At 40.2% G+C, this 12,220-nt stretch overlaps 1 protein-coding gene across 7 annotated transcripts in view; it reads left to right on the forward strand.

Moving 5' to 3' along the window:
* The window catches only part of NPEPPS (aminopeptidase puromycin sensitive), a 119,046-nt gene that overhangs the window by 72,853 nt on the left and 33,973 nt on the right, over positions 1-12,220 (forward strand). For all 7 annotated transcript variants that reach the window (XM_051825622.2, XM_051825623.2, XM_051825621.1 and 4 more), the window contains 8 exons: positions 1-201; positions 651-747; positions 862-895; positions 1,713-1,827; positions 6,103-6,267; positions 7,104-7,208; positions 8,180-8,240; positions 9,446-9,555. In XM_051825622.2, coding sequence (XP_051681582.1) covers positions 1-201; positions 651-747; positions 862-895; positions 1,713-1,827; positions 6,103-6,267; positions 7,104-7,208; positions 8,180-8,240; positions 9,446-9,555 — 888 coding nt within the window. The remainder of the gene's footprint in view (positions 202-650; positions 748-861; positions 896-1,712; positions 1,828-6,102; positions 6,268-7,103; positions 7,209-8,179; positions 8,241-9,445; positions 9,556-12,220) is intronic.

Below are 12,220 nucleotides of genomic sequence, written 5' to 3' on the forward strand. Positions count from 1 at the left end.
AATGTAATTGACCGGAAACCATACCCTGATGATGAAAATTTAGTGGAAGTGAAGTTTGCCCGCACACCTGTTATGTCTACATATCTGGTGGCGTTTGTTGTGGGTGAATATGACTTTGTAGAAACAAGGTCAAAAGATGGTGTGTGTGTCCGTGTTTACACCCCTGTTGGCAAAGCAGAGCAAGGAAAATTTGCGTTAGAGGTAAATGTACTTGAAGAGGATTGTTCCAACAGTCCGTAACTCCAGGTTGGGGAATTTACATTTCTGATCAATTATTAGTACAATTATTTATAATTTAATCTGAAAGTGACTGTGCTATTTTGGTTTTTTAAAAAGAATTTTAGAATGCCAACTTGATGTTGCATTAATATTTTACAAGATAATGATTAAGGGAATATCATGGATTTTTTTTAATCCAGGGAATGGGTGGGAAATTATGTAATTATATTTTTCATACTAATTTATAATGGATTAAAGCTTACTCGGCATATACAAAGCTTGGGCTGAAGTACTCTTTGAAGGTAGGGCTTCCCAGGACTAGTTTCTAGTAACCTGAAGTACTTTGGCTTGCAACAGGATTCCTTTGTGGATTTCTGTATGAAGTATAATAAAATATTTATCAAATGTCTCTTTTGTTTATACTTTCATAGGTTGCTGCTAAAACCTTGCCTTTTTATAAGGACTACTTCAATGTTCCTTATCCACTACCTAAAATTGATCTCATTGCTATTGCAGACTTTGCAGCTGGTAAAGTAAATTTCATTTTATTGCTGGATTGTAAAAACATTTTTTTTGAATTTTGTGATTTTGAGGAAAAAGTATGTACATATATCAACAAATGTTTATATTTATTTTATGAAGGTGCCATGGAGAACTGGGGCCTTGTTACTTATAGGTATGTTAATGATGCATTACCCTTCCTTATCTTTTTAATCACTGATTTCATAAGGGCTTCACTTCTAATTACAGTTGAGTAACTTCTGCCTTATTATCTGGCATAAGTTTTCCCACCTCCCCCCAGTTCCATGCATGTTTCAGGAATGCAGAAGCACCCTCTCTGGTGCTGTTATTTGAGAGTATGAGATTTATAGTGAGCATCTGGCTTAGTAGCATTTTTTGGATATGCTGTTGGCTGAGTTTCTCATTTCAGTGCCTCTCGTCCCTCCCAGTAGTTTCACAGTTATTTATCCAGCTGGAAGAACCTTCCCTGGTTTCATATCTTCTGGCCAAGTTTTTACATGTCTGTCACCACAACACAAACATGTGGGATGTATAATTTTTAAAGCAGAGACTGTAAACAAGTTTTTGCCTTCTACTTTCAATTGCCTTTTTAGATGAGTTAAGTTTTGGACAGCCTGCTCAGTATTCATTTTGGGACTATGGAATGCACCTTCCACCGCCCCTCCTCATTTAATGGAAGGACTATCTTTTTCTACCTAGCATAATAAATCCCAAGTTCTTTTAAAGTTTTTCTAAAACTTTAAGTAACTGTCCTATCAACAGATTGACAGTTAAACTCATGTACCTCTTTGACCCATTATCTGAATTCTATCGAGGGAGTCTTTAATCTTCCTAGAACTTGTTCTGTCTTTTATATATGAAAAATATCTTCTTGATATTTCTAAAGCCTACCTTAACCATCTCATTTAAATCTCCCCCATTTGTGCATGTCCACTTTCACTACAGCACTTTATTTATTTTTTTGAACACAGGGAGACTGCATTGCTTATTGATCCAAAAAACTCCTGTTCTTCATCACGCCAGTGGGTTGCTCTGGTTGTAGGACATGAACTCGCCCATCAATGGTTTGGAAATCTTGTTACTATGGTATTTAATATTTTTAAGTGCTCAAATATATTTATTTTCATTGTACTGCATATTAATTTGGCTACATAGTATGTCAAGTTTGTCTGTAATAGTATGCCAAAAATAATTGTGTGATAGAAAAATTTTATTTTAAAGGGTTCATTTATCAGAATTCTGTGTTGATCAACAACATACAATCTTTACTCAACAAAAAACACTTCTAAATTTTTCTAGAGTTTGTTTGTAAAGAAGGAAGTGAAGATACTAATTTGAGTGAGAGATTCCTCTTGTAAAGATAAATGAATCATGCAGTAAAGGTTCCAAGCTAACTACAGTTTCTTGAGTCGTGATTGTTAGATAGTTTACTAGTTGAAAAGTAAACTGACAAATAAATTGGTCTTTGATTCTTTTAAAGTTTTTAGGGGTCATTTTTTTCTTTGTCTAAATGTTAAGTTGAAGTTTGATTAAAAACAAACTGCAGAATAACGGTTTATTAAAAATTCCATTGAAATCCCCATTTATTATGTTTCCAGTGAGGGATCTCTGTCTTTTAGTTCTGCCCTCTTGCAGTTACTCTAAGTAAATACTATCTCTGGGAACTAGATATGTTACATATTAGAAGCACAGAGTTTAATAAGTGAACTAGAGGTACCACTGTAATAAACGAACTGGAGATTCTGGAGCCAGCCAAATTTCCTTGACAGCATTTTAGGCTGCCAAAGAACACAGCATTGGACTTAGGTGTTGGTTGAGTCCATATGTCATAGAAATAGGCAAGAAAGTAAGATATTTAGCAACTTTTACAAGTTTCTAGAGAAAGTCAACCCTTGTAAATAAACCATTTCCTTTTACTTTGGATGTTTAAAATTTTACTTTGGAACAAAAATATTTGAAATATAATTTCATGTGGCGTTACATGTGTTAGTGCTTGTATTTGAATATATACAGAAATGATCTTTTCTCCTAATGTAGCAAGTTTGCTGCTTCATACAAATAATTTTTGCTAAGCTTTGAGAGAACTTTGTGATTTTATTTTGAAACTACCAGCAATAAATTTTAGTAGAGGAAATGTGTGCATTATCATGTTGTTGTTGTTTTAAAGATTTATTTATTTATTTGAAAGGCAGAGGCACAGAGAGAGAGATAGGTCTTCCATCCACTGATTCACTCCCCAAATGGCAGAAGCTAAGCAGATCCTGAACCAGGAGCTTCCTTGGGGTCTCCCACTGGGTGCAGGCGCCCAAGGACTTGGGCCATCTTCCACTGCTTTCCCAGGCCACAGCAGAGAGCTGGATCTGAAATGAAACAGCCAGGGTTCAAACCAGCACCCATATGCTGGAACTGCGGGGTGGGGAGTGGGGAGGGCAGAGCTTTAACCCTATATGCTGCAGCGCCGTCCTCATCATGTTGTTTTTAAGCAGCATTTCCCTGGGTTTCTGTGGCTGTTCTGGCTATTAGGTGTCCATTGTTTCATAAACTGAAATTCCAAGGACTCAGAGATAGAATGGAGAAAATCCCTTTAGCTTTGTCCTAGCTTATCCCAGTGGAACCTACTAGCTAAATAGCGCAAAGTGTTTGAACAAATGGCCATTTGTCACTTATTTTAAAAACATTTCATCTTTTCATAATTTCAAATGTTTTTCACCATTGTTAGTCCTTTGGCCTCAATCTTGGTTCATGTATTGCCTTTTTTGACTAACAGATTTAATCAACTGTAATGAAAATTAGGTTGTTGTAATCTCTTTTTTAAAAGTTAATTAGGAGCGAGCGTCGTGGTTCAGCAGTTTAATCCACTGCTTAGGATGCCCATGTCCCATATAAGGCCTGGGATTAAGGCCCATCTTTCCTTACTATCCAGCTTCCTGTTACTGCACACCTTGGGAGGTAGCAGATGGTGGCTCAAACAATTGGGTCCCTGCTTCCCACATGGGAGAGATTCCTTGCTTCATCCTGCCCTAGCCCAGGCTATTCCAAGCATTTGGTAAATGAACTAGCAGATTGAAATTATTTGTCAAATAAATAAATAAACAATCTTAAAAAGGTTAATTTTTAAAAAAGATTTATTTATTTGAAAGAGTTACACAGAGAGAGGAGAGAGAGAGAGAGGTCTTCCATCTGATGGTTCACTCCCCAGATGGCCGCAACGGCCAGAGCTGTGCCAATCCGAAGCCAGGAGCCAGGAGCTTCTTCCCGGTCTCCCATGTGGGTGCAGGGGCTCAAAGACTTGGGCCAAAAAAGGTTAATTTTTAAAATCAACTTTATGTGTCACTCATTACATTCTTTAACAGTTCTAGTCACTTTATTAGCAAGTAAGAATATTGTATTCATAAATGCTTAAACATCATTCATTACTGAACTGCTTCCTGCCATAGCATTTCTGTTAACTTCACATAATCCTTATGTAAGCAGTATTACTTTTCTGTTTATCTAGGAAATTCAACTTGTAATTTTTGATAGTAGTTTCCAGTTTTCCTTGTTGAACTCTGAAAACTTTGATTTTTTTTAAAGATTTATTTATTTATTTGAAAGTCAGAGTTACACAGAGAAACACAGACACACAGAGAGGTCTTCCATCACTGTCCAATTAGCTGTAATGACCAGAGCTGTGCCGATCTAAAGCCAGGAGCTTCTTTCAGGTCTCCCACGTGGGTGCAGGGGCCCAAGGACTTGGGCCATCTTCTACTGCTTTCCCAGGCCATAGCAGAGAGCTGGGTGGAAAGTGGAGCAGCATGTGACTAGCACCCATATGGGATGCCAGCATTGCAGGCATCTGCTTTATCTGCTACGCCACTGTACCAGCCCCTGATTTTTTTTTTTTTTTTTTTTAAAGACTTAATGGGGCTGGCACTGTGTCATACTGGGTAAAGCCACTGCTTGCAGTACCAGCATCCCATATGGGCGTCAGTTCAAGTCCTGGCTTTTCCACTTCTAATCCGACTCTCTGCTATGGCCTGGGAAAGCAGAAAATGGCCCAAGTCCTTGGGCCACTGCACCCGCATGGGAGACCCAGAAGAATCTCCTGCTCCTGGCTTTGGATCGGCTTAGCTCCAGCTGTTGTGGCCATCTGGGGAGTAAACCAGTAATGGAAGACTTCTCTCTTTCTCTCTGCCTCTGCATCTGCCTCTCTGTAGCTCTGCCTTTCAAATAAATAGATAAATCTTTAAAAATTAAAAAAAAAAAACTTATTTATTTGAAAGGCAGAGTTACAGAAAGGGAGAGAGATATCTTTATCTTCTGGTTTACTCTCCAAATAGCTGCAATGGCCCGGCCTGGGCCAGGCTGAAGCCAGGAACCGGAAGCTTTGTCCGGGTCTCCCACATAGGTGCAAGAGTCCAGGTACTTGGGTCATCCTCTGCTGCTTTTCCAGGTGCATTAGCAAACGGCACTCTTCAAATGCCCAGATGCTAGGAACTCAGTCCAGATCTCCACATGAGTGGCAGGGACTCAGCTATTTGAGCCATCATCTACTACCTCCCAGGTGTACATTAGCAAGAAGCTAGAATTGGGATCAGAGCCAGTAGTTGAACCCAGACGCTCTGACGTGAGTCACAAGGAGTCCCAGACAGCACCTTATCTGCTATACCAAACAGCCATCCCTGTTCTTCTTCTTCCTCTTCCTCTACTACTGCTACTACTACAGTAAATTCCATATGATGATATTCTCACCTCTACTCTTGCCTACATTGATCTACTCTCTTTTCCTTTACATATATAGACTTATTTCCTATCCCCTATCCTTTTCTACCTTTGATAATGAAAAGTTATTTAGCAGTGTTTTGAAAATACCCCTCAGGTATAATTCTAATATCACCATTTGACATTTAAAAAATTATTTATATATTAGTGTGGGAGAGATAGGTAAGCAGATATCTTCCATATACTAATTCACTCCCTAAATGCCTGCAACACCTAGGGCTTGGCCAGGCCAAAACCAGAAGCCAGGAACTCTATCTGGGTCTTCCACATGGTTGGCAGGAACCCAGGCAGTTAAGCCATCATCTGCTACCTTCCTAGGCACATTAGCAGGAAACTGGATTGGAAGTAGAGTAGGTGAGACTCAAACCAGGCACTCCAATATGGGATTCAGGCAGTCCTAAGCAGCAAATTAACCCACTACACCACAATGCCCAACTCCATTTGGCCTTTCTTGACATGTCTTTTAAGTGTCGTTTTTGAGTTCGAGTTGATTTTTAGTTCATTAGGTTGTAAGTCTTGGAGTATAGTGGGAGAGACATGTTTTTCGAATTAGTGGAATGACAATCATTTTGTTTATGTATTTTTACCTTTTGTTTTTAGGAATGGTGGACTCATCTTTGGTTAAATGAAGGCTTTGCATCCTGGATTGAGTATCTATGTGTAGACCACTGCTTCCCAGAGTATGATATCTGGACTCAGTTTGTTTCTGCTGATTATACCCGGGCCCAGGAGCTTGACGCTTTAGATAACAGCCATCCTATTGAAGTGAGCCATACCTCCCAGCCATTAACCTATGACTAGTCTCATTTTCAGTGAAAGAAATAATTTGTTATAGAATGCTTAGAATTCTGAAAAGAGAAAATTGCGTGAGTGATTTCACTTGTTTTTATAGTTTATATTTCCAGACTTAAAAATGTAGTAAGACCAAATTCTAATTAACTTTTTAGTAGGCACTATAAAAATTTGGTCTTTATAGAGGCAGGTGTTATGTACCCATAAGCATTCACTAAGTGCTTATGAATGAATGGATGACATCATATCTGTTATGTAACACTATTATTCCATTGTTTCTTTGAAGGGAAATTCTGGACATATTTTATTATTATTGTGATTGTTTTTTTAATTCTTTGCATTTAATTCATTGTCTGCATATTTAATTCTCTTAGACTGTTTTTACTTCAGTTAATTTATATGAGTAAATTTTGCATCCAAAGAACTGGAGATAAAATTCCATTTTGACATATTTAATCAGTCAAATGTAACTGTAAGCCATTGCAATTAGTATAAGAAGTTGAATGTTTTCCGTTTCCACGTTCCTCTCCTTCCTTTACTTCACCCCGAAATAAACAGAGCTGTAGCGGTTGACCTCCCGGCAGAGTAGTCAGGACTAGAAGGTCGTCTCCAAGAGATGACAGCGTCATGTTTCTTATTCTACTTTATTAGGATTAGTTACTCCTTTGAAGATCATCATTATATATTATGAGTGAGTTAGAGGCAGGAAAATGTCTAGTTAGAAGGGTTTTCCTAGAAAGTTTTTTGTGTAATTCAGTGTTACAGGCTGGCTGCTTCCTGTCCTAACTCTGAATCCTACTGTCTGCCAGGTCAGTGTGGGCCATCCATCTGAAGTTGATGAGATATTTGATGCCATATCATATAGCAAAGGTGCATCTGTCATTCGAATGCTACATGATTACATTGGGGATAAGGTAAGAAAGCACTTTTTAGGAATCTTCATTTTATGGTGAAATCATCCTAGTTTTACATAGATTTAATGTAGGATTTTTTAGAAATTAAGCTCCTAATTTTTTACTTCTTTTTTTAGTATTGACTTTTGTTATCTCTTACATGAATGTTATGCAAGTATATTTGTGAGTGGGGATTTGTGGCTGGTATAAAAAATAATAGCACTGCCAGCATTGTGGCATAGTGGGTAAAGCCCCGGCCTGTGATGGTGGCATCCCATATGGGTGCCAGTTTATATCCTGGCTGCTCTACTCCCAATCCAGCTCCCTCCTAATTGTCTGGGAAACCAGTGGAAGATGGCCCAACCCCAGTCATTGTGGCCATTTAGGGAGTGAACCAGCAGATGGGACATCTGTCTCTGTACCTCTCTCTCTCTAACTCTGACCTTCAAGTAAATAAATCCCTAAAAACAAAACAAAAAAACTTAAAAGTAAGAGTAGAAGGGAAAGTATGAATTCTTAAAGGTATTAGGCATCAGAGGGTTTTTTTCTTTTAAAATTTATTTATTTATTTATCTATCTGAGAGACAGAGTTACAGACAAAGCAAGGTCATCCATCCGTGGTTCACTCCCCAAATGGCCACGACAACCAGAGCTGGGCTGATCTGAAGCCAGGAACCAGGAGCTTCTAACAGGTCTCCCGCATGGGTGCAAAGACCCAAGCACTTGGGCCATCCTCTGTTGCTTTCCCAAGCACATTAGCAGGGAGCTGGATCAGAAGGGGAGCAGCTGGAACTTGAACCAGCACCCATATGGGATGCCGGTGCCACAGGAGGGGCTTAACTAGCTTTGTCACAGCACCAGCCCCAGGATATATGTTTTTCAGTATATCTGATACTTAAGTATTGGAGTAAATTTGTTTTTGACTAATATGCAAATATACTATAAATTTTGAGAATCTAACTCTCCTGGATTTTAAAATTGTGTTTTCTCAGGACTTTAAGAAAGGAATGAACATGTATTTAACCAAGTTCCAACAAAAGAATGCTGCCACAGGTAATTTTTAATAGCTTAAGACAGAAATGGGAAGAAAGGGTTGTTACTCTATCCAAGATGAGGTATTTCTAACAAGCTCCTGGGTGAACCCAGTGCTACTGCTTCATGGGCTGTACTTTGAATAACAGACCCACCATTTAACATTCTGTGTGTTTCTTGTCATTATTTATGAAAAACAGTTGGCAGTTCAAATCTATTTCAGTTACTGTTACTCAGCTTCATTCTCTTCCAGAATGTCCAGACCCCTCTGTTTAGTCCTTATTGCCCTTCCATAATCCAGGCTTCATCCTCGCTCAGCTGGAATCGTCAGTTGCTGACGAACTCAGCACGTCCAGCCCTGCTCCACTCCCTTCAGTTTTATGTCCTACACACTGACTAGAGTTGTCTTGCTATAATGAATGAGTGATTTTTTTACCCAACTTATTAAAAATCTTTGATGCTACGTTACCTTCTCAGTGAAGTCCATACTTTTAGTCATACAGTCGTAAGCATTTCAGCCCCTGCCTACTTTTTTAGCCTCATTTCCTGTTACTCACACTCGCATGCTGGTATCTCTGATGTTCGGTTTTTTGAATAACATATTATTGCTACTTTCTGTCTTACACTTTCCTGTTTGTACATAGACCATTTTTTCTGTCTGCTTAGAATGTCCTTTTTGCCTTGTCTGATGAACAACTCATCTTTAAGATGCAGACTAAAAGTCAGTTCTTGCAAAGCCTGTGTTTACTTCGGAGTTTCCCAGTGCTTTTCCGCATGCTTGCCACCATTACAGTATAGATCATGTTATGTTTCCGTCCAGCTCCTCCCACCACTGTGGTGTTTGACCTTATGAATATTGCTTAACTTCAGTTTGTTGAATGGATATAATGGCTTTAAATTCCTGAATATTTAGCAGTGATCTTGAACATGTTTCTGTTTGTTTCTAGGTTTTCTTGTTTGAACTCATTTGTCATTTATTATAACTTGTACTTTTTCTTATAAATTAAAATGGTTAAGTACATCTTAGAATAAAAGACCAATTTTTATTATAGGGTTTACTTAGTTGAAGGGAGAAGGGGCAAGAGGAACATTAACTTTATTCACTGTTTATTTCTGGAACCTAAAAGAACTAAAGAACTGGTCAGCAATGCAGTAAACAAAATTTTTGGTTTATTAGAAAAATGGAAGTATAAACATTTTAGATCATCATTGTGTTTGTCTTCTAGAGGATCTCTGGGAAAGTTTAGAAAATGCTAGTGGTAAACCTATAGCAGCCGTGATGAGTACCTGGACCAAACAAATGGGCTTCCCCCTCATTTATGTGGAAGCCGAACAGGTAAATTGGAAACATCCCTTCCATTTGTCTGATATTGTATTAAATGAAATTCAGTGCTTGTTAATAAATTTGTTTTCTCTGTTAAGTTTTCTAATGACATTTAAACCAGCCCTTGGACTCTTTCTTCAATGACTTTGTAATGAAAATGACTTTTCAGTGACTCTATATCATTAAAATAATACATGCTTAAGACATAAAGCAAGATGTTGTCTGCTTGTCTTTTTTTTTTTTTTTTTTTTTTTTTTTGACAGGCAGAGTGGACAGTGAGAGAGAGAGACAGAGAGAAAGGTCTTCCTTTGCCGTTGGTTCACCCTCCAATGGCCGCCGCGGCCGGCGCGCTGCGGCCGGCGCACCGCGCTGATCCGATGGCAGGAGCCAGGAGCCAGGTGCTTTTCCTGGTCTCCCATGGGGTGCAGGGCCCAAGCACCTGGGCCATCCTCCACTGCACTCCCTGGCCACAGCAGAGGGCTGGCCTGGAAGAGGGGCAACCGGGACAGAATCCGGCGCCCCGACCGGGACTAGAACCCGGTGTGCCGGCGCCGCTAGGCGGAGGATTAGCCTAGTGAGCCACGGCGCCGGCCCTGTCTGCTTGTCTTGTTCCCAGGGAAATGACTGTAAATCCACTGACATAATTCTAAATTTACCAGGTGGCATTTATTCTTAGAAATGCAGGTTGGCTTAATGTTTAAAAGATATCAACATACTAATTCATAATCACTACATTAAAAGAATTTAGTGGGAGAATCACATAATTTAAGTAGATGCAGAAAAAGTGTTTGGTAAAATTTAACATGCATATAGAATATTCAATAGAGTTGGGTTTTTAGGGACCAGCACTGTGGTATGGTGGGTTGGGCTGTGGCCTGTGGTTCCAGCATCCCATGTGGGCGGTGGTTGAGTCCTGGCTGCTCTGCTTCCAATCTGGCTCCTTGTTGATAAGCCTGGGAGGTTGGCATAGGGTGGCCCAAGTCCCTGGGCCCCTAGTGTTGATGTGGGAGACCTGGTGAGGGCTCCTGGCTTAGGCCCAGTTGTTGTAGCCATTTGGGAGGTGAACTAGCAGATGGAAGATCACTGTATCTTTCTCTCCCTCTCCCTCTTTCTGTAACTCTGAATTTCAAATACATAAGTAAATCTTAAAAAAAAAGTTGGTTTTTAATGTTGGCCAGATGGCAGTGTGATTTTGATTATAATCATACTCATTCTCTGAACTGTTAATTGAATTCAGAAAGCAGTACTTCAGAATGAGTTATGCCCCAGAGGACTGAGAATTACACTTTAACATGTATTACCCTTGAAAAACTTTATCTTGGTTCAGTTTCATCCTATAAAGTTGTTCTCTTAAATTTCTCTGCTGTGGTTTTGTGAGCTGCATGGGGAATTGCTTACTGGTCATTTCTTAGGGAGAAGGTGTCAGCTCTTGTGTGTGTGTGTGCGTGTGTGTGTGTGTGTGTGTGTGTTTTCTTGTGATCCTGCAAAGGCAAAGCTACAGAGAGAGAGAGAGAGAGATCTTCCATCTACTGGTTCACTCCCCAAATGGCTGCTGGGGCTGGGCCAGGCTGAAACCAGAAGCCAGGAGCTTCTTCCGGGTCTCTGATGTGAGTGCAGGAGCCCAAGGATTGGGCCATCTTTGACTGCTTTCCTGGCCTCATTAGCAGGGAGCTGGATAGGAAGTGGAGCAGCTAAGACTCAAACTGGTACCCATATGAAATGCCAGTGTGGCAGGCTACGCTATTTTATAGTGCCAGCTCTGAGTCTATTATTTTTGATGACTGATGGAACTTGTCAGTGACACTTCATGTAGATTGACAAGTTGTTTTCTCTCTGACTCAGATTTTAAGAATATTTACATACAAAGGTAATTGTTTCATCTCTGAGGATTTCAGTCCCTCAAAACTATTAAGCTATATAATGATTATAAGGTGGGCCATTAAGCCATAATTTTTTTTTCTCAAGTAGAGCACACTTTCAGAGAGATACAGAGTTCTTCCATCAACTCATTCACTCCCTCAATGCCCACAATAGTCCAGACTGGGCCAGAATGAAGCCAGGAAACTTGAACCCAGTTGGAATCTTCCACATGGGTGGCAGGCACCCAAGAACTTGAGTTACCATCTGCTGCCTCCCAAAGCGTATATTTAACAGTAAGCTGGATAAGAGGTGGACCTGTGACTCAAAGCCAGACACTCTGATATGGGACGTGGGCATCCAGCACACTTTAAGAGCCTAACAGTCGGCTGGCGCCGTGGCTCACTAGGCTAATCCTCCGCCTGTGGCGCCGGCACCCCAGGTTCTAGTCCCCGTTGGGGCGCCGGATTCTGTCCCGGTTGCTCCTCTTCCAGTCCAGCTCTCTGCTGTGGCTGGGAAGGCAGTGGAGGATGGCCCAAGTGCTTGGACCCTGCACCCACATGGGAGACCAGGAGGAAGCACCTGGCTCCTGGCTTCGGATAGGTGCAGCGTGATGGCCGTAGTGGCCATTTTGGGGGTGAACCAATGGAAGGAAGACCTTTCTCTCTGTCTCTCTCTCACTTTAAAAAAAAAAAATAGTACTAGCAACAAGATCAAGGACTGTTTCTGTTTGAACCATGGGCATTAACAAGTGAGAAACAAAGGGATTCCAAGTAAAAATGTTTATCCATAAAAACTACAAAACTCAAATACAATGTAA

The sequence above is a fragment of the Oryctolagus cuniculus genome, chromosome 17, assembly GCF_964237555.1.
Source record: "Oryctolagus cuniculus chromosome 17, mOryCun1.1, whole genome shotgun sequence".
NCBI classification, from domain to species: Eukaryota; Metazoa; Chordata; class Mammalia; order Lagomorpha; family Leporidae; genus Oryctolagus; species Oryctolagus cuniculus.